Below are 22,762 nucleotides of genomic sequence, written 5' to 3' on the forward strand. Positions count from 1 at the left end.
CATTGCTTTTGGTGTTTTAGACATGAAGTCCTTGCCCACACCTATGTCCTGAATGGTATTGCCTAGGCTTTCTTCTAGGGTTTTTATGGTTTTAGGTCTAACATGTAAGTCTTTAATCTATCTTGAATTAATTTTTGTATAAGGTGTAAGGAAGGGATCCAGTTTCAGCTTTCTACATTTGGCTAGCCAGTTTTCCCGGCACCATTTATTAAATAGGGAATCCTTTCCCCATTGCTTGTTTTTGTCAGGTTTGTCAAAGATCAGATAGTTGTAGATATGCGGCATTATTTCTGAGGGCTCTGTTCTGTTCCATTGATCTATCTACAATCATGGCAGAAGGCAAAGGGGAAGCAGGCATCTTCTTCACAAGGCGGCGGGAGGGAAGTGAAATGAGAGCGCAGGAAAAACCTGCCGCTTTAAAAACCATCAGATCTCACAAGAATTCACTCACTATCACGAAAACATCGTGGGGGAAGCCACCCTCATAATCCAATTAGCCTCCCAGGAGGTTCTTCCCTTGGCATGTGGGGATTATGGGAATTGCAATTCGAGATTGGATTTGGGTGGTGGGGACACAGAGCCAAACCATATCACATACCAAATAGTTATTTTTAATACAATTTTTTCATCAAATTATTCTCTTAATCTTTTCCACCTTCAGAATGTAATTGTTTCTCAGGGCATAAAACTGACATGCAGCACAGCAAACATAGCTATCCTCTCATGAATAAAAATATGAAACAGACAGTGGATAAGGGTTAAATAAATCCTGATACCTATAGACTGGTAAAGAGACACAAGTTATTCACACACACATACACAATGTTAGAGAATGAATTATTTTCCCAATGTATAGGAAATGGTCAGTAAAAGTTACATCAAAGATGACTATGCTTCCCTACATTTCATGAGGTTCAAGAAGAAACATTTACTCTCCTTTAAGTCCTAAGAGAAAGGGAATGAATCACATTACATGTCATCAACGGGGCTCCTATGGCAAAAATAAAGGGGGAGGAGGAGAAATAGAGCAAAGCACTCTGTGAGGTCTGCTCCACTCATGAATTAACCAAAGCTATAGCCAGGAAAGGCCAACTTTCCAGCAACAGAGGCCTGTGCATTTTCCCTGAGTTGATAGACATTTTGAGACCAGGCAACCCTTCTGGAGCCAGAACTTCGAGTTTAAATCTAGTTTGAGGAAAGCTTCTAGAAGGAGTGGCACAGAAGAAAGTACTACTTTCTCTTCTTGTTCACTCCCATCGTCCTCTCCCATCACCAAGTCAGAAGGCCTATTGTTTGAACCACCTTGGATTCAGCATGAATATGTCTTGGTTCCATGGAAGAACGTGCTAAATAGGACTGGGAAGGCCAAAAGAGAATATAATTTCCCCAAATGTTGTACAAAAAAGAGAGCTTACCACAATTTCCCATTAATAAATAAAGATCACTGTGGTCTTGAAAAGTGCTTGATAGATTTCTGTCTTTATTTTCCATTAAGTCAAGATCCAATAAATTATCTGCATCCCTAACTCTCCCTTTTGACCTTCAGTACTATGACCCAAGTCTTACCAAAGTCACCATATTGGTGGTATAAATATTTGTACATGTGACAGGAGAAATATTTTTGCTGAAAGATTTTCTATTAAAATATTGTTCCAAAAATTAAATGTGAGGTAGTCATCATAGTAAAGGTCCCCCTAACTGATTGTTTGGTATATATAAACAATACCTTATATAAACTGGATGGCAAAACTTGTCCAGTAATTACTAATTTTTTTTATTCTGGTGTAATAAAGTCTCTTTATTGGTTTCACACAATATTTACATTTATTCACTCATTCAGTCAGTCAGTCAGCCAGCAAGCCAGCAATAGATATGAAGTGCCTGCCACATGTTTGACAAAGTTTAGGAGAGGTCGCTTACCTGGACTTAAGAGTCATGTATAAGCAGAAAAAAATTTGTAAAGAACAAAGGACTCAGGATTGAGTGGTGAATGGCCACAGTTAGGAAGAAGAGAGGAGAAAGAAAAAGGCCTGTGAACTAGGCAGTCTGGTCACAGAGTTTTGGGTAGGAACAGATCATGGAGAGAATGGTATTGGCATTGTCCCATGCAGAGGGGCCAGTAGGCTGCTGAGCCGTTCAGCTGTCGCTGCTGATCGGAAGTCCAATTCCAGGAGCCTTGTGGAGGGAACAGCTGGAGGGAAAAGGAAAGCACGTGCAGCATGAGTGGCAATAGAGGAGGGAAAGAAGAGAGGCAGAAGTGAGGTGAGAGGACATGTTCCTCAAAGTGGCAGACACCTGTGTATTTTTAAAATTGAAACAGAAGAAGTCATGCATTTTATCATTTCTGGGTGTAAAATTTCTTGAAATCTTTATTATTTCATGAGAATTCCCTGCTTTCCCTACTTTTTGCATATTTATAACAATGCACGAAAAATCTTATTTGCATTTGCTCACTGAATGCATTAAACATTTATGAACTGTTCCTCATTGTTTTGCTTGATTTAAATAATTTGGGTACAAGTGGTTACTTTGAATGATAAATAGACTGCATTTTTAAAGACTGTATATGGTTAATACAATAATTTTGGTTCTTATTGCACCAAATAGTTTTCTTTGTAATGGCTTCTTTTATTCTGATGAATTCTATGTATATGCTTAGAATATAAAGTCACTATTACATTTTTACTATATAAGTAAGAAGCAGCGTGAATGGTGGAACTTGAAAGAGAATGATCAAAAATGAAAACTCTGTTATGTTTGAAAATGTATTTCACAGCATGAGAACAAAATGTGTTCAGCTGTTCATTTTATAATGAGAGAAAAATACATTTTAACTTAGAATTGTACTATTCAGACATTATAATTCATGCAGTTGTAAGAGAAATATAAATGCTCTACATTAGTTGGTAGAGAAAAAAAGTCACATTTCAACCAAACATTTGGTGTTAAATCTCTTACATAGAACACATTATTTTTTAAAGAAAGAAAGACCATTGAAAGTCAGGAATTGAGCATTAGGCCTTTAACAAGATTCAGTAAGTTTGAATTCAGATGCTAAACGGAAAATAAATTCTGATTCTGTGATAAATCGGTGAACACCTCCCCTCTATTGACCATCGACATTGGCATAATGGCTTCTTTTTCCTGAGCCAAGATAGACCCTAATTCAATGTTTGATGAATTTCTGTATATTGAGTATTTTAATAACCTTCATAAAAAAATAAAAGATGCTCCATGAATTAAATGTGGTCTTTGGCTTATTTTTCCAGCAGCGGTGATAGATTTGCACTGATCGGTCTGTACTCTCGTGCTTATGATCTTTTGGGTTCAATCCCACACTGAAAGAAGGTTCGCTAGATTCATCAGGCTGTAGAACACAACATAACAGCTAACTAACCCACAGGAAGATTGAACCTGCAACCTTAGCTGTGCCAACAGTGCTCCTCTAGCTGGTCACTAAGCTAATGAGGTTGCTGTGGTGAGAATGTCCTATAGAAGGGCTGCACCTTGTTAAGCCCCAGTAATGTGTCTTGCACAGAGTGAAGATGAGGTTGGTCCATGCAGCTCTTGCTCTGCTTTTACATCCTGCTATAATCTCTCTCTTATCTTTTAGGTTGATAGTACCCTCTTTTCCTTCCCTTATCCCACACCATCCTGCCCTTGTCAAAAGTCACTTTCTAGAAATAAGCTGGTACATACATTAAGCCTCAAGCATTAAATCCTCTGAGGTTTTTGAATATCGAGTTTTATCTCCACTGGATTGTTTTTCTTCTCACAGTTATCGAAAGGCAATTGGCAACTCAATCCAAAATAAAGAATTAAAGTATATAGAAGCCTCTCCTACAAATTTCACCACCATAAGTAACAAACGTGAGAGAGAGAAAGAGAGAAACAGAGAGGGAAGAGATATTTTCTGCACTTATTCCTCTTTGCTTTTTCAGCGGAAACCTCCAATGGTGGTGGACGATCTTTTTGAAGACATGAAAGATGGTGTTAAACTACTTGCCCTTCTGGAGGTCCTGTCTGGGCAGAAACTGGTAAGAATTTTTTTGTGTGATCATACTTGTCAAATTGTTTCCATTTGGAATTTGGGGACTGTGGAGTTGAGAGTGCTAAGATGTGCTGCCCAGCTAAAAGAAAGTTATTTGTTGTGGTTGGTAGTATACTGGAAACACTGGTCTGCTGGCACTTCTATTTCTAGGTGCAAGGAATATATTTCCCTTCTTGTTCCTGCAAACCCCTAGTGCATTTAAAACGTTATGTTTATAATAACAACCTTACGATTAAGAGTAAAGAACTTCATCAGTAACTTAACATGATTAACCATTGTATCTATATGGTATACAAGAAGATTAGTTGCAAATTGCCATCTCCCTCACTTTAAGTGTTTGTCTTCCATTTAGAAACAAATGTTGGTCCGTATCTGTGTATTTATATAGTTGTTTATTGAAAATGGAGCTGGAAACCAGTGTGGCATTTTTCATATTCTTGTTGACATCATCCATCATCCATCATTTGTAGCAAGAACAGCCTGTTCAGAGTTGTTTTTATGTGCTATGGAACCAGCAGAGTGAAAAACAACATTAACAGTGAGCTAGAAAGTACATTTTCTACATTGTCAAATAATAAATTATCTCTTCTTGCTTATCTCTTTTTAATTTCAGAGTAGTACAGCATTAAGTAGTTTGTAAACATAAATTATTTATAAATAATGTTTACCATAATTTGGAAAAAGGAATTCAAGAAATAATTTTCAACATATTGGATAACACACTAGACACAGAGTCCAAAATTGAAAGTCCGTTTTTTCTTTATCACTTGTATCTTGGCAATAATGACACAATCATTATTACTTGGATAACTGAGTTTTTAAAAGAGGATTTTTACCTCTTCAAAATTAATTTCCATTCATTTTGTACAGGGAGCCCTCAAACAGCTTTTGTAAGAGTTGTTTGTTGAAAAACATAAACTGGTGATAATTTTGCACCAGTCGTTTATGTAATTGGATTCCCAGGTAGCAGATGCTTCTGGCACCCCATGTCTCGTCTCAGCTACATCAGTGGTAGACATTCCCATATACTCTGACAGCTTCTTTCTTCAAGCACTTGTAGTATCTGTCTGGCTTTCTGCCTCAGGGCTTTTCTTAAAGGCACAAGTTGCACAGAGCAGCTTTGAAGTGTTGGGGAGTTAGTGGTACCAAGGGACCCTCAACCAATGGATATGGGAGTCTATGAATAAATGCTCCACCCTAAAATTCTTAGGGTAATTCTGAGACAGGTGATTCTGAGGCATATTTTACACATGTCTTATAGAGTTCCCATAGGGTCACCAGTGGGATTGAGTTCCAGTTGCCAATAGCAGTAACCCTCAATAGCACATCCTTTGTTAGCTTTTCCTCCTTCCCCATCTCGCTCTCCACACATCCTCATTCTTGCCACCTGGGATCACCTCCCTAGTAAGCTACATGCACCCAACTGCTTGTCTCAAACTCTGCTTTGGAAGGAATCAAGCTAGACATATATGAACAGGCAATTTGGAATGTATGTAGGCATATGCATTAGCTAAAGATACTAGATAAGTATTAGGATGTGGGAGTCATTAGATTGAAATACATACTCCCTTGATTACCTGATATAACTGGCCATTTAGATATATCCTCCTGAATTAAGCTATTTTCTTGAAGGTTAAAGGAATCTTTATATGAATACTCATGTGGATATTCAAGAAGTTTATGTGTCATTCTAAGTGTCATTATAATTCTGCTGTTATACTTGACAGTACAATACAGTGTACAGAAATCTTGATGGGCATTTAACTGCCAGGCTAAATTATTCTAGAAAAAAGCGTATATTTTTGACATGACAATCCTCCTACTGTTTTAAGTGCCCTACTCATTCAGATATAGTTAGAATTACGGGATCTTAAAGCTAGCAGGGATTTCAGAAAAAAATCTTAGCTTTCTCATTCAACAGATAGGGAAACTGGTGCATAGAACGGCAGTTTCTGATTGAACCTTTATTATTTATTTATATTGAATTCTTCAAGAGTCTGAATTAGGTAAAATAAAATCATTCTGAAATCACAAATATGCTGTGACAAAGGTTATTTAAATTTTGTACATGTTTGTATTATTGTTCAGGACCACACTAAGATGAAGAGCATCATTGAAAGGTATGAGCATCCTAGGCATTCTTTTAGAGCTTTTCAAAGGGACAATATGGGCAAGAGTGTTTCCCTTAGGAGTGTTAATATTGTTCAGGAATGTATTTATGTGATAGAACCTTACTGAGAACCCTATACTTAATGTCACAGTTCACATAGGTTGGGATTCTGGATCTGATTATGATCATCTGATAAATGTGGCCAAATGGCTTAGCATCCTTTCTATTGCCAGCATCTTAGGCTAAGAGTGGAATTTTAATATCCTAGTACCCTTTAATAGCCTATTGTGACTCCTTTGTCTGTGATTTTATTTAAGGTGTTAGGGAGTTATTAAAAATTAAAATTCTTATTCTTGGATTTTTCTACATCCCTTGAATATTATTTGTGAAACATTTATTCTTTGAATGGATCAGTAATTACGTAGCTGCAATTGCATATAAACATAGGAAAACTAAATTTAACATTGTACTTAAGAGTTTTTTTAAGAATGTGAGGAATTACTACTGAAACATTAGAAACAATAGAAGCAATATGAGTAGAGATTAAGGGCCGCAGAGAAACTTCTTTCTTATCTGTGTTGTTAACCTTCTGAACAGTATTTTTGCAAAAGACTCTTGAACACTTTGCCTTTCAAGAGAAGGGTAATAATCCATTTAGAAATGAATGATGGATGCTCAGAAAATCTTGAGTGACAAACTTCCCTGCATGTTCACGAGGTGACCCTGTTAGTCATTGATCATATATTTAGAGTAGAACTCAATTCTCCAGTGGTATTTGTCATTGTTTAATAACCATTCAACTAACATTTCTGGAGTTCCTATTATAGATAAGGCGCTATCTTATGCCCTCTAAGAAAAACACAGATGAATGAGATATAGTCAGTTCTCTCAAAGGGATTATACCCTAATAGGGATAATAATTACATTATAATAGGTTAAGTTGTGTGAAAATAGATGCAAATATGTGGTGGAACAATACAATAAATGTTTGTATCTTTCTCACTTAGCCAGGATACATCTGAAGAAGAAAAACAGGGAGAAAGTATTTGCCCTACTAGATATCAGATCTTACAATGAAGCTATATCACTTTGGACAGTGTGGTCTTGGTACAGAGATGAGCATATTGACAAATACCATAGAGTCCAGAAACAAGCCAAGGCATGAATAGAACTTTAGTATATGTCAAAGGTGGATGTCAGATATGGGTGTGCAGAGTGGGAAACTGTTCAATAAGTGGAACAGCTCAAAAGAAACCTTACAGGCCAGTAGGGATTGGGGTCCTATCTTTAGCCTCCTGAAACAGAATAATTGTCAACCCAGAATTTTGTATCCAGCAAAACTAAATTTCATAACTGAAGGAGAAATTGTCTTTTCAGACAAAGAAATGCTAAGATAATTTGTCACTACCAGACCAGCCTTACAAGAAATGCTAAAAGGAGTTCTAAATCTTGAAACAGAAGGTGGATATGCACATCTTGAAAGCATAAAACTCACAAGGTCTATAAAACAATAACATAACTTACAAAGTATCTAGGTTACAATCAACATGATGACTGGAACACAATCTCTCATCTCAATATTAACATTGAACATAAATGGCCTAAATGCGCCACTTAAAACATACAGATTGGCAGAATGGATAACAAAATGACAAACCAAAATATTTGCTTTCTTCAAGAGACTCACCTAACACATAAAGAATTTTATAAACTCCACATAAATGAGTGGAAAAAATATTCCATGCAAACGGAAGCCAAAAGTGAACAGGAGTAGCTATTCTTACATCAGATAAAACAGATTTTAAAGAAACAATGTAGAAAAAGACAGAGAAGGTCATTAGGTAATGATAAAAGGACAAATTCAACAAGAAGATATTACAATTCTAAATATATATGTGTATAACTCTGGAGCTTCCAGATTCATAAAACAGTTACTATTAGACCTAAGAAATTAGATGGACAGCAACAAAATAATTGTGGGAGACTTCAACACTTCACTGACAGCACTAGATAGATCCTTGAGGTAGAAAGTCAAAAAAGAAACAGTGGATTTAAACTACACACAGAACAAATGGACCTACCAGGTATTTATAGAACACTTGACCAAAGGACTGCAGAATATACGTTCTTGTCATTAACACATGTAATATTCTCCAGGATGGACCATATGATAAGTCACAAAGCAAGTCTCAATAAATTTTAAAAAGTCAAAATTACATCAAGTATCATCTCAGACCACAGTGAAATAAAACTAGAAATCAACTTCAAAAGGAACCCCAAAACTATACGAACACATCAAAATTAAACAGTATGCTCCTGAATGATTTTTGGATTAACAATGAATTCAAGATGGAAATTTAAAAATTATTTGAAATGAATGTTAATAGTGACACAAGTTATCAAAACCTCTAGGATACAGCAAAAGCAGTACTAAGAGGAAAGTCTATAGTGCTAAATTCCTACATCAAAAAGTCTGAAAAATCACAAATTGACAACCTAACATCATGCCTCAAGGAACTAGAGAAACCAAAACAAATCAAAGCCAAAGCTAGTAGGAGAAAAGAAATAACAAAGTTTGGTGCTGAACTAAATGAAATGGAAACAAACTAACAGAAAATACAAAAGACCAATGAAGCAAAAGCTTCGGTCTTTAAAAAGATAATAGACCATTTGCTAGATTGACCAACAAGAGAGAAGATTCAAATGAGCTCAATTAGAAATGATAACGGAGACATCACAACCAACACCACAGAAATACAAAAGATAACTCAAGACTACTATGAACACCTCTATGCATACAGACTAGAAAGTCTATAGGAAATGGATAAATTTCTGGAAACACACAACTCTCCTAGGTTAAATCAGGAAGAAATAGAAACCCTGAACAGACTAAAAACAACCAGTGAAAATTGAATCAGTAATAGAAAAATTGCCAACAACAACAAAAAAAGCCCAGGGCCAGATGGGTTCACAGTTGAATTCTACCAGACATTCAAAGAAGAATTGGTTTTAATCCTACTGAAATTATTCCAAAAGATTAAGAAAGAAGGAATGCTCCCTAACTCATTCTAAGAAGCCAGTGGCAACCTGATACAAAAACTAGGAAATGACGTAACAAAAAATATCCCTGATGAACATAGATGCAAAGATCCTCAACAAAATACCAGCAAAATGAATCTAACATCATATCAAAAGATAATATACCATAATCAAGTGGGTTTCATCCCAGGGATGCAGGGATGGTTTAACATATGCAAGTCAATAAATGTGATACATCCTACAAACAGAATTAAAACAAAATCTGTATGGGCATCTCAATAAATGCAGAAAAAGCATTTGATAAAATCTAGCATCTCTTAATGATAAAAAGCCCAACAAACTAGTCATAGAAGGGACATACCTCAAAATAAAAAAGCCATATATGACAAATCCACAGCTAACATCATACTGAATGGGGAAAAGTTGAAAACATTCCCCTTGAGAACTGGAACAAGACAAGGATGTTCACTTTTGCCACTTCTTTTAAACATATTACTGGAAGTCCTAGCCAGAACAGTCAGGCAAGGAAATGAAATAAGGGGCATCCAAATTGGAAAAGAGTAAGTCAAAGTATCATTGTTTGCTGATGATGTGATTGGATACCTAGAAAACCCTAAAGACTCCTCTAAAATTCTTAGACTTGATAAACAAATTCAATAAAGTCTCAGGTTACAAAATCAATGTGCACAAGTCAGTAGCACTGCTATACAGCAACAGCAACCAAGCCAAGAATGAAATCAGTAATTCAACTCCTTTTACAATAGCTGCAAAAAATATCTAGGAACATATTTAATCAAGGAGATGAAAGATCTCTACAAGGAGAACTACAAAACACTGCTGAAAGAAATAATTGATGACACAAACAAATGGAAACACATCTCATACTCATAAATTGGAAGAATCAATATTGTGAAAATGACCATACTGCCCAAAGAAATCTACAGATTCAATGCAATTCCTATCAAAATACCAACATCATTTTTCACAGAACTAGAAAAAACAATTCTAAAATTCACATGGAACCAAAAAAGACCCCAAATAGGTAAAGCAATCCTAAGCAGAAAGAACAATTTGAGGCATCACATTATCTGACTTCGAATTATACTACAAAGCTATAGTTACCAACACAGCGTGATACTGGTATAAAAGTAGATACATAGACCAATGGAACAGAATAGAGAACTCAGAAATAAAGCCAAATACTTACAATCAAATGATCTTTGACAAAGCATACAAAAATGTAGATTGAAGAAATGACATCCTATTTAATAAATGGTGCTGGGAAAACTGGATAGTCACATGTAGAAGAATGAAACTGGACCCCTATCTCTCACCTTGTACAAAAATCAACTCAGGATGGCTCAAATACTTAAATCTAAGACCTGAAACACCATACAAATTTTAGAAAAAAAAAAACTAGGAAAAAATCTCTAGACATTGGCCTAGGCAAATAATTTTTTTACTAAGACCCTAAGAGCAAATGCAACAAAAATGGAAATAGATAAATGGACCTAATTAAACTAAAAAGTTTCTGCAAGCAAAAGAAATTATCATCAGAGTAAACAGACAACCCACAGAATGGGAGAAAATATTTGCAAACTATGCATCTGACAAAGGACTAATGTTCAGAATCTACAAGGAACTCAAACAAATCAGCAAGAAAAAAGGCAAACAATACCATCAAAAAGTGGGCAAATGACATGAATAGATATTTCTCAAAACAAGATACAAATAAGTAATACACATGAAAAAATATACAATATAACTCGTCATCAGGGAAATGCAAATTAAAACCACAATGAGATATCATCTTACCCCTGCAAGAATTGCCATTATTAAAAAGTCAAAAAACAATAGATGTTGGCATGGAAGTGTTGTAAAGGGAACGCTTATACACTGCTGGTGGGAATGTAAATTAATACAACCTCTATGGAAAAACGGTATGATTTCTTAAAGAACTAAAAGTAGATCTACCATTTGATACAGCAATCCCAATACTGGGTGTCTACCCAGAGGAAAAGAAGTAATTATTTCAAAGACACCTGCACTCGGATATTTATAGCAGCACAATTCACAATTGCAAAGATATGGACTCAACCTAAGTGGCCACTGACCAATGAGTGGATAAAGAAAACATGCTATACATACAACCATGGAATACTACTCAGTCGTAAAAAAAGAATGAAATAATGTCTTTTGCAGCAATTTGGATGGAGCTGGAGGCCATTATTCTAAGCGAAGTAATTCAGGATTGAAAACTAAATACTATATATTCTCACTTATAAGTGAGAGCTAAGCTATGGGTACACGAAGGCATATAGAATGGTATAATGGACTTTGGAGGCTCAAAAGGATGAGGGTAAGAGAGGGATGAGGGATCAAAAACTAAATGTTGGGTGACAGGTGCACTACAATCTGAGACTTCACCACTATGTTAGTCCTTCATGTAACCAAAAACCAATTGTACCCTAAAAGTTATTGAAGTTAAAAAAAAATGGAACAGGAAATTAAGTTCATTCTAGCAGAAAAAGGTAAAATTGAATTCGTATCTCATGGCCTACACAAAAATTATATCTACATGAATTAAGGACCTACTGACAGTAACACTTTAAACTCTTAGTAGAAAACACGGGTGAATATGTTTTAGACACAGGGATAGGAAAACAATTATTCAATAAGACACAAAAATATTGACAATAAAAGATTGCTATATTTAATATATTAAAATTAAGACTATCTTAAAAATTAAAAACCTTTAAAACAACTGGCAGAAGTTACAAACTTGTTGAAGATATTCACAATTCATGTTGTAAAAGGATTAAATCAAGAATATATAAAATACATCTTCAAAACAATATGGGTGCAAACAACCCAAAGGAAAACCTGGGCAACTGATGTGAAAAGGCATCTTACAGAAGAAACACACATCAGCAATGAACAGAGGAAGAGAAGTCCACATTGCTGCTGATCAGGGAAATATAAATGGAGACTGCAATGAAAAAGAGTATACATACATTTTACATATATTCAATTGAAAAAAGTATGTTTAAGGTATCTGTCAAAATCAAATGTTGGAGAGGATACAGATTAACGGTATTATTTTTGCAATGCTGATCAGAGTAAAAAGTAGTGCAACCATTTTAGGAGAGTTTGGTATTACTTTACAAATGGAAATCACATTCCCTTCAACTCAGCAATTCTACTCTTAGGTACATGTCCAGGAGAAACTGTGCTTGTACAAAAGGTGAGAAGTACAGGAATAATCTATCAACATATCAAAATATCAATAACCTGGAAACAGCACAGTCATATCAGAAGGAGAGTATAGAAATAGCACATTATATAGCTTTTGAAATGAATGAAATACAGTGAAAGGCAATGATACGATGAATCTTAGCAATATAATGTGGAAAAGTAGGTCTCAAATGTTTAATACAGTGATGCTCTTCATATAAAATTAAAAACTAAGCATTCTTTTTAAGAAAGCGTGTGAAAGAAATGAATCTCTATAAAATGGCAAACACTGGACTGGAGTTAGAGTGACAGGTGCCCTCAGTGTAGTCAGATAGGAGGATGGGATTAATGGTGGTCATATTTCGGGATATGGCTTTCATACTTAGTTGTGGGTCCTGACTGTTTTAGGTGGCAGGTCCTGGGTGTGTTTTACATTTTTAAAAATAATTAACTAATAAACTAAATAAGTGGGCTGTGCACAGACCAGTGATGAGACTCTGTTGTGTCTAACAGAGGTCTCAGTAGATAATAATTTCTGCTCTTAGACATACAGAAGACTAAAAGGCAAATGCATTAACAGATAATCTGAGAATGAATGCTCTTAATGAGTGAATTAGTGTATCTTCAGAGTGCCACGGGGAACACCCCTTTATGTATTTGCTAACGTTTATAGAAAGTGAACAATGTTGGTTGCTTTTGAATATTCTTCAAGTATATTTTTAATCCACTTAAATAGATCTTATAACTAACATTTTAATATGCAGATTTTGTCTTATTCCTTTTTTTCCCCCTCTTTTTACAGCCTTGTGAACAAGGACGCCGGATGAAGCGAATCCATGCTGTGGCTAACATTGGCACAGCACTCAAGTTCCTCGAAGGAAGAAAGGTAAGGGAGAAACAAAAACAAAACCCCCAAGGAAGAAGGTATGGGCATACTTATGTTTTCAGTGTTGGCTGTAGGTCAAAACACTGCATGTAATCTATACAGCCTAGACATACAATATCATTGTATTATAAAATACTCTTAGATTTATGGAGAAGTTGCAAAAAAGAAATTTTATTTCTACAGTTCATTTCGGTATCTAGTGTTAAGAGCTTACATAATCATAATACAATTATCAAAGTAAGGACATTAAAATTGGGATAATACTATTAACTAAAACATAGACATTAGTCCAAGTTCATCAATGTTCCCTCTATTGTCTGTGTCTGTTCCAGGATCCACTCTAGTATCACATCTTGCATTTAGTTGTGTCTTCCATTCTATGGCAGGTCTTCATTTTTCCTTGTCTTTCATGACCTTGACACTTTTGATAACTGCTGGTCAGTTATTTTGCATAATGTCTCTCAATTTCGGTTTGTATTATATTTTCTTGTGATTAGGTTGAGTTTATACATTTTTGGAAAAAGTCCCAAGAAAGTGATGTCATATTCTTCCCAGTGTAACATATTAGTAAATATAGGGTGCTGATACGTCTTATTACTGGTTACATTAACTTTGAATACTTGGTAATGTGGTGTCTGCCATGCTTTCCTATGGTAGAGTCATTGTTTTTCCCTTTATAGTTGGGAAATAACTTAGGAGAGATAATTGAGACTATGCTAAGTTTCTGCTTTTCCTCAAACTTTTGCTCACTGATTTTAGTATCCATTGCCTTCAATAATTATTTCTGTGCTGCTTGCCTAATGATTTTCTATTTTCCTCATTCCTTCTGTATTTATTAGTTGGAATTGTTCTGTAAGAAAAAGATGTCCTCCCCCACAATTTACTTATTTATTCAATTATTTATTCCAGTAGGGACACATGTATATTTATTTTGTTATGTAGTTAAAATCCATCATTATAATCATTGTTATTATTTTGTCACTCAAATTGTTCTAGCTTTGACCACTAAGAGCTCCTTCAGGCTGGCACCTGTACCTTTTTGATATTGGCTCATAATTTTTCAAGCAGTTTTTCATTTGCTAGAAGTACAAATATTCCAGGTTTTTCTTACATTTTCCCTGCCCCAGTCCTGGAATCAACCACTTCTCTAAAGAGGCTTCGTTCCTTTTAGCGATGAGTGGCATTTAGAAACCAAGATCTAAATGCTAAGTATTTCATTGCTACTGGGGCATCATTTCTCCTAGGCCCTCTCAGCAAATAGATTAGAAAATGTGTATGTTTATTAACTCATATATATTCATATATCTGTGCTTCTCTCTCTCTCCTCTCTTTCTCTCTCTGTCTCTGTATGTGTGTACATGTATATACACATATACATATGTAGCTTCTCGCACGTGTGTGTGCGTGTATGTGTGTAAAACATTAGTTCAGACTAATACCTCTGATTCAAGTTAAACACCACAAGTTTTACTCTAGCCTTATGTCCTTATTTGTTTCTGCTTTCTCTGATAATGAGAAGGCTTACTCTCATCTACAATATATTTACTAATTTTTTCAATCCTAGTGTGTTAGTCCATTCTCACATTGCTATAAAGAAATACCCAAGACTGAGTAATTTATAAAGAAGTGAGGTTTAATTGGCTCACGGTTCTGCAGGCTGCTCAGGAAGCATAGCTCTGGCATCAGTTTCCGGAGAGGCCTCAGGAAGCTTACAATCATGGCGGAAGGTGAAGGGGGAGCAGGGATGTCACACGGCCAGAGCAAGAGCAAGAGAGCAAGGGGAGAGGTGCTGCACACTTTTAAACAACCACGTCTTATGAGAACTCACTCACTATTGTGTGGAGAGTACCCAAGAGGGGTGGTGCTAAACTATTCATAAGAACTCGCCCTCATGTTCCAATCACTTCCCACCAGGGTTCACTTTCAACATTGGGGATCACATTTCAATATGAAATTTGAGTGGGGACATGTATACAAACTATATCACCTAGTATACACATCTAGTATGTCACTAACCCATGCCCCTGTGAGAAACAGATTTACAAACTAGAGAACAGGATTTGTGTGTAGTTCTTTTTGTCTTTAGCATTATAGTATCCAGTCAAAAAACTATTTTTGAAATGTTCTTAGGTTAGTTCTGTTCTTCCCCATCCCCTTCAGTGGGATTATGTCATCATTTGTTATAGAGATAGGTTTATTTATTGTTGTTTGTGTTCTATTTTGTGCCCCACCCCCATCCTGGTCGATTTTATTATTTGTTTTAAAGAGTGGGACATTATTATGGTTCTAAAATAATAAACGTTATATTTAAAGAAGTCAAACCCCTTTCTCATCCCTACTACTCCATTCTCATTCCCTGCCTCTAACTGCATTTCCTACTTTTAGATAACCAGTCTCTCTAGTTTCTGACATAGATTTTGTATTTTTTTCATAAATAAGATGTGTTTTCATATATCCCCTTCTTTCTTACATGAAGGATAGCATACCATAGATGCATTTTGCTTTTTTCACTTATCAATATATCCTGGAAATCACCCCACATCAGTTCATAGTGATTTCTCTACTCATTTTTACAGTTACACAGTGTTCCATTGCCTAGATATGCCGTAGTTTATTCAACCACTCTCTTATGAATGAGAATTGGGTTGTTTCTAGTATTTTAAAAACACAAACAATGATGCAGTTAATAACTATGTGCATAAGTGCTTCCATATAATTGGAGGTGTATCTTCTAGGTGAATTTCTAGAAGTGTGCTTGCTAAGTCAAAAGGTCACATGTAATTTTGGTAGATATTACCATATTTCCCTCCAAAAGGGTTGCACCAATCCTCATACATTTAGCCTTTTCTAATTTGTGGGAATTTAGGAAGCCTGTGCTTGGTAATAGCAAAACTAGTTTTATAAATGGAGATCCAGATACTTCTGGAAAATAGACCTATTCAGTTATTTCCTTCTCAGTTTATATGCACCGAATTAATTTGATTACTTTACAAATATATAATTGATGACTTTCTATAAGACAGGAACTCTAGAAAATACAAATTTACAGAAAACTTAGATTCTAGCCCTTAAATAATGTACATTGTTTATAAGTTGGTAATGCAATGAGTCAGTATACATTTCAGTCAACTGTGCAAACTTCATGCCCAGGAGAGATCCCAGGCATTAGGATAGTGTGAAAAACAATTTTAGCTTCTTATGCAATATCAGGCAGTGTTTCCAGATCACACTAATCTCATTCTTATTGAACGGTTTCTCTTCTTTCTGCTCACCCTTCATTAATTTTTCATTGAAAGCTGAATGAAGCCTTGTTAAACAGGATATTTAGAGTTTTTCAGGACCAGGTGCAGTGGCTCACACCTCTAATCCCAGAACTTTGGGAGGGCAGGGCGGGTGAATGGCTTGAGCCCTAGAGTTTGAGACCGGCCTGGGCAGCATGGTGAGACCTTGTCTCTAAACAAACAAACAAACAAATTAGTCAGATGTGGTGGCATGTGCCTATGGTCCTAGCTACTCGAGAGGCTGAGGTGGGAGGATCTCTTCAGCCTGGAGGTCGAGGCTACAGTGAGCTGTGATTGCACTCCAGCCTGAGCGACAGAGCGAGACTCTTTCTCTTAAAAAAATAAAAATAAGAAATAAAGATAGAGTTTTTCAGGTCATTCATTCTCCCATTTCAGCTGTATGACAATAGTGTCCTACTTCATTCTGAGTTATATTGATTGGCTGGAATACAAAAACAAAATTCCTCTTATTAACTTGGAAGATTTGGCAAAAACTTTAACAACTTCACCTATGAAAGGCATTGTTTGTAAAGAAGACTTGTTTTCACAATGTCCATTTTCACAGAACAACCCAAAGTAATAAAAAATAAAGTTTAAATATATTTGCTAAGCACCAAAAGTAGTGTCTTGAGAATCAGAACAAAATGAAAGAATTTCTCTTTTTTCCCCACAAGTCTGTTAATCTTTTTAAAGTCATCCCCTCCCCACATCTCCCTGAAACATTCTTCTTGGCCACACTCTCTTGCACTTCTGTATCCTACGGCCTCACAAAATGTTTGGCTGTGGGAAGTAATGAGTTTTGGAAGGTTCTTTAGTGCACTCCCACTTATTATCTTAGCATTGATCTTTACAAGTTAAAACTTATGTCTCAATCATATTTTTAGAAATTTGTCTTTGATCTTTGTACTGACTTTGTCTTCCATTTGGAATTTTTTTCTTTTGATAACAGGACATTTATTTAGTCCTTTTATTCTTATTTAGTTTGACTTAGGGAATAATGAAGGTATTCCTCATTTTACTAGGGAAACCCTAACAGTGTCCTTAGCTTTTCTCTTATTTGCAGGGCTATTGAAAAAACATATGTAAGAATCTGATGAGAAATGTGTAAATGTGACTCTGGTGAACAGATCCATCATCACTTGCCACAAGTTTCTTCTCCAGTGAGGTTCAGGTAGATCATTCAGAACAGTAATATAGGGAGCCAACCACTGGCCATCATAGTGCAGACAGGGGACATAAATTCAGATTCCTGTGAGGTCCAGAAAGGTGATGTAAAGGAATGAGGTGAGTTCCAGGCTAATTGTGGTAACAGGAGAACTGAGTGGTCCTGTGTCCTGTCTGGAAGAGGGGAGCAAATAATTCCAACTAAAGTAACCTCAGTGAACTGCAAGAACTGTGATCCCTGGTTTTCTAATTTACAAAGAAGAGCCAGTTGTCTGGATTTTTATTAAAATGTAATTAATGTTTAAAATTCCTTTAAATTATGTATTAAATAAGGCAGGCAGTTGACTACTTGCATTATTGTTGAGAATGAGGTACCCGATACCTCATTGTAGAAAGCAACTAGTGGAAAGCAGTAATGGATTTATTCATTAAGTTTTCAAATTTATCAAGAAAAGCTAGTAATATGGATATTTACTGAGAGTTTTTTGAAATTTATTTCTAAATAATTCAAATTTTTTTCTTTTCTTTTTTTTTTTTTTTTTTGAGACAGAGTCTTGCTTTGTCACCCAGGCTGGAGTGCAGACGCACAAACTAGGCTCACTGGAACCTCCACCTCTCAGGTTCAAGCGATTCTCCTGCCTCAGCCTCCCAAGTAGCTGGGACTACAGGCACACGCCACCAAGCCTAGCTAATTTTTGTATTTTTAGTAGCGACGGAGTTTCACCACATTGGCCAGGCTGGTCTCGAACTCCCGACCTCAAGCTATCCGCCCACCTTGGCCTCCCAAAATGCTGGGATTACAGGCATGAGCCACCACACCTGGTCTCAAATATTTTTTTAAACATCTGTGAGCTGTGCATTAGTCCGCTTTGGCTGCTATAACAGAATATCACAGACTGGGTGGCTTAAACTACAGAAATTTATTTTGTCAGAGTTTTGGAGGCAAGAAGTCCAGGATCAAGGTGCCTCGGGGTTGTTTTCTGGGGAAGCTTCTCTTCCTGGCTTGTAGACAGTTTCCTTCTCTTTGCTTCCTTGCATGACATTTTCTCTGTGTGAATGTGGAGAGGAAGATCAATCTTTGGCGTCTCTTCATCTTTTTTTTTTTTTGTATTCATTTTGTTTTTTTTTTTTTTTTTAAATTATACTTTAAGTTCTGGGATACATGTGCTGAACGTGCAGGTTTGTTACATAGGTATACACATGCCATGGTGGTTTGCCGCACCCACCAACCCGTCATCTACATTAGGTATTTCCTAATGCTATCCCTCCCCTAGTCCCCTACCCCCTGACAGGCACTGGCGTGTGATGTTCCCCTCCCTGTGTCCATGTGTTCTCATTGTTCAACTCCCACTTATGAATGAGAACATGCAGAGTCTGGTTTTCTGTTCTTGTGTTAGTTTGCTGAGAATGATGGCTTCCAGCTTCATCCATGTCCCTGCAAAGAACACGAACTCACCCTTTTTTATGGCTGCATAGTATTCCATGGTGTATTTGTGCCACATTTTCTTTATCTGGCCTATCACTGTTGTACATTTGGATTGGTTCCAAGTCTTTGCTATTGTGAATAGTGCTGCAATAAACTTGCATGTGCCCTTATAGTAGAATGATTTATAATCCTTTGGGTATATACCCAGTAATGGGATGGCTGCGTCAAATGGTATTTCCGGTTCTAGATACTTGAGGAATCACCACACTGTCTTCCACAATGGTTGAACTAGTTTACACTCCCACCAACAGTGTAAACACATTCCTACTTCTTCACATCCTCTCCAGCATCATTTGTTTCCTGACTTTTTAATAATTGCCATTCTAACTGGTGTGAGATGATATCTTGTTGTGGTTTTTATTTGCATTTCTCTAATAACCAGTGACGATGAGCTTTTTTTCATATGTTTGTTGTATGCATAAATGTCTTCTTTTGAGAGGAGTCTGTTCATATCCCTTTCCCACTTTTTGATAGGGCTGTTTTTTTCTTGTAAATTTGTTTAAGTTCCTTGTAGATTCTGGATATTAGCCCTCTGTCAGATGGATAGATTGCAAAAATTTTCTCCCATTCTGTAGGTTGCCTGTTCACTCTGATGATAGTTTTTCTTCATCTTTTTTAAGAACACTAATCTCACTGGGCCCAGCATAGTGGCTCACTCCTGTAATACCAGCACTTCGGGAGGCCAAGGTGGCCAGATCGCTTGATGTCAGGGGTTCGAGACCAGCCTGGCCAACATGGCGAAACCTCATCTCTACTAAAAATGCAAAAATTAGCCAGGCATCATGGCATATGCCTGTAATCCCAGTTGAGGCAGGAGAATCGCTTGAACCTGGGAGGTGGAGGTTGCAGTGAGCCAATATCGTGCCACTGCACCCTCTCCTAGGCAACACAGTGAAACTAGTCTAAAAAAAAAAATCTTATTAGATTAGGGCCCCACACTTATGAACTCATTTAACTTCAATTATCTCTTTAAAGACACATTCTCCAAATACAGTCACATTGGGAGTTACATTTCAAAATATGAATTTTGGAGGGACATAAATAATAATTCATTCCATTCAAGCCTCTGTCTTGTAACTCAGACTTCTCCAGATTACATGGGCCAGGTACAATGGTCTAGTCCAGCATTCTCAAGCACTAATGTGCATCAGAATCACCTGAAGGTTTTAAGACACTTTCCAGAGCCTCACTTCCTTAGTTTCTGGTTTAATGGGTCCAAGGTGAAGTCTCAGATTCTACATCTCTAACAAGTTTCCAGGCGAAGTGCTTGCTGCGTCTCTGGGAATCACCCCTTGAGAACGTCTGGCTCAACAACCTTCTGCTCTGGTTTTATCTGTCAGTATGGTCCCATCTTCTTTCTGGCTTCTGGAAATTCTTCAGTCTCTTTGGATGTGTCTCTATTGCCCATCCTACCTTACTAGGCTACTAAGAATGTATTGTAAGTTCAATAGGATTTTGCAAGAGATGGGAGGTTAAATAAACAGACAAACCAACCTGTACTCCCTAAACTCATTGTGAAACACATTTTGGGGCAGATAATCATGAAAAACATTTTTCTTCACGAGTTAGGCAGAAGATCCTTTAGCTTCTGTAATAAATTGAATATGTTAACAATGTACAATTTCAAGTACCATTGGAACTAGGTTGAGGTAGGATATTCAAATTATATTCAGTAGCACTTTTTAAAAAATGATGCACAAGGAAAAGGAAGCAGTTTTCCCCTGTGAAATGCATTAATCTTATGGATATTAGCATATATTATAAATTGTTTGTGTATGTATGCTAAAATGGATGTGGAGAAAATTCTGGAGAAGTTGTAAAATGAAGCTCTCAAAATGATCCTAGAGATCATAGTAGATTCTTTCATAAAAAGTTAAAAAAATTGATGTTCTTTATTTTCCATAAAGATATCTTAAACATCTTATACTGATTGATTCAAAGGAAGTAGATATACAAGTTTGTAATCTATACCAGTTCTCAATTTTTATTTTCTGTCATTGAACCTGATGAATGAACTTCACCAGTGAGACAAAAATCCCATAGGCGTATCTCAAATCATTTACAATGATTTTTGTGGTAGCTTTTACTCCACCTCTGTGATGTAAAACCAGTAAATTTAAACTTTCAAGAGTAAAGTATTTGTGAAATGATTTTGCATCTGATACGAATTTTTTTAAGTAAAAAATGTACAAACATCTGAGCTTTTTATTAATAACACACTTCATGAAATCTTGGCTGAGAATTTTTGAGCTAGAGGTCTGAGGGGTACTTTATTATTATTTGTTCTCGTTTGTTTAGGAATTATTAAAAGGATATTTTTGATGGTAGGCTATAGAAATTGAATGAGATAGACTTAACCGTATAAGTCCATTTTGTTGGGACTTAGCAAACAAGTTTGTAGTAGATGGAAAACATTAGCATGAATAATTGGGGAAAATTGTACATAGATTGACGTCTCTCCTTAATGCTTTATATGTCATCACCTGAAAGTAGGGAACTGAGTGCTAATAGGCTCTGTTTTGCTATTTCTTGCCTTTCCTTTGTTTTTCTTTAAAATTTATTACCACAGTCAGGTTCTAAACTGACTACCTACCTCTTTATACCCTTTGAACAAATAACGCTGATTTCGAAAGATGGTTATGTGTATCTATTATCTTCTCCCTTTGTTTTTCATGTCAGTCCATGCACAGAGGATCACCGGTTAGTACAAATTTTAGAATTCTTAACTCCTGATTTTTATAGGTAAAAGGAAACATAAGTTACCTGCTATTTGGTAACAAACTTCAAAGTAAGTGCATCTTCTTAAACTTCTCATTGCAGTTTCTTTTAAGCTCCAGTCAATCTCTAAATATAAATAATAACTTTTTTTTCTGTTTGACATTTTTGTTGGTAATTCCCTGCATGTTATATTTTTTCAACATTAAACAAAAGAAGTTTCTGAAATCCATTTTATAGTTTTTACCTTGTACACCTAACAAATCCCCCTGAAATTTTCACTGAAACCTTGTGCTTGTTTGTTTCGGTGCCTCACTCTACTTATTCCCATGTACTATTACATAGGCACGATCAAATCTTATTGATGTCTACTAAAGGCCTAATCGTTACATAATTAAATGAGTTATAATATTCTAGTACATTACTAGTACAGTTTCTCTTTCTTAAACAGATTAAATTAGTCAACATTAACTCCACCGACATAGCTGATGGCCGACCCTCAATAGTTCTTGGATTGATGTGGACCATTATTCTATATTTCCAGGTATTGTGCTACAGTTCCTCTTTTAGTTGACGCAGTGTCTCAGAGGGAGATCGTGGTGGCCATTTTAGTAATGCTCTCATTTGCCATATCTTTGGGTTTGATCCTTAACTTAGCAGAAATGTACTTTTCCCACATACGTTGTTTCTTTGGTAGCAGAATTTCCTCTTCTCCCTTGCAAAGCTGTTGCGCATGGAAACTCACACCCTGAAGAACTCCAGCAGAGGTGCCCAATCTGAAAAGCGAGCACCTCAA

At 36.2% G+C, this 22,762-nt stretch overlaps 1 protein-coding gene across 1 annotated transcript in view; it reads left to right on the forward strand.

Annotated features, from left to right (window-relative positions):
* Positions 1-22,762, forward strand: part of LOC116463154 (nesprin-1-like) — a 532,795-nt gene that overhangs the window by 109,402 nt on the left and 400,631 nt on the right. Inside the window, exons 4-7 of the mRNA XM_058434482.1 lie at positions 3,942-4,037; positions 13,237-13,320; positions 21,931-21,951; positions 22,418-22,510. Coding sequence (XP_058290465.1) covers positions 3,942-4,037; positions 13,237-13,320; positions 21,931-21,951; positions 22,418-22,510 — 294 coding nt within the window. The remainder of the gene's footprint in view (positions 1-3,941; positions 4,038-13,236; positions 13,321-21,930; positions 21,952-22,417; positions 22,511-22,762) is intronic.

This window comes from Hylobates moloch, unplaced genomic scaffold (genome assembly GCF_009828535.3).
Source record: "Hylobates moloch isolate HMO894 unplaced genomic scaffold, HMol_V3 SCAFFOLD_28, whole genome shotgun sequence".
NCBI classification, from domain to species: domain Eukaryota; kingdom Metazoa; phylum Chordata; class Mammalia; order Primates; family Hylobatidae; genus Hylobates; species Hylobates moloch.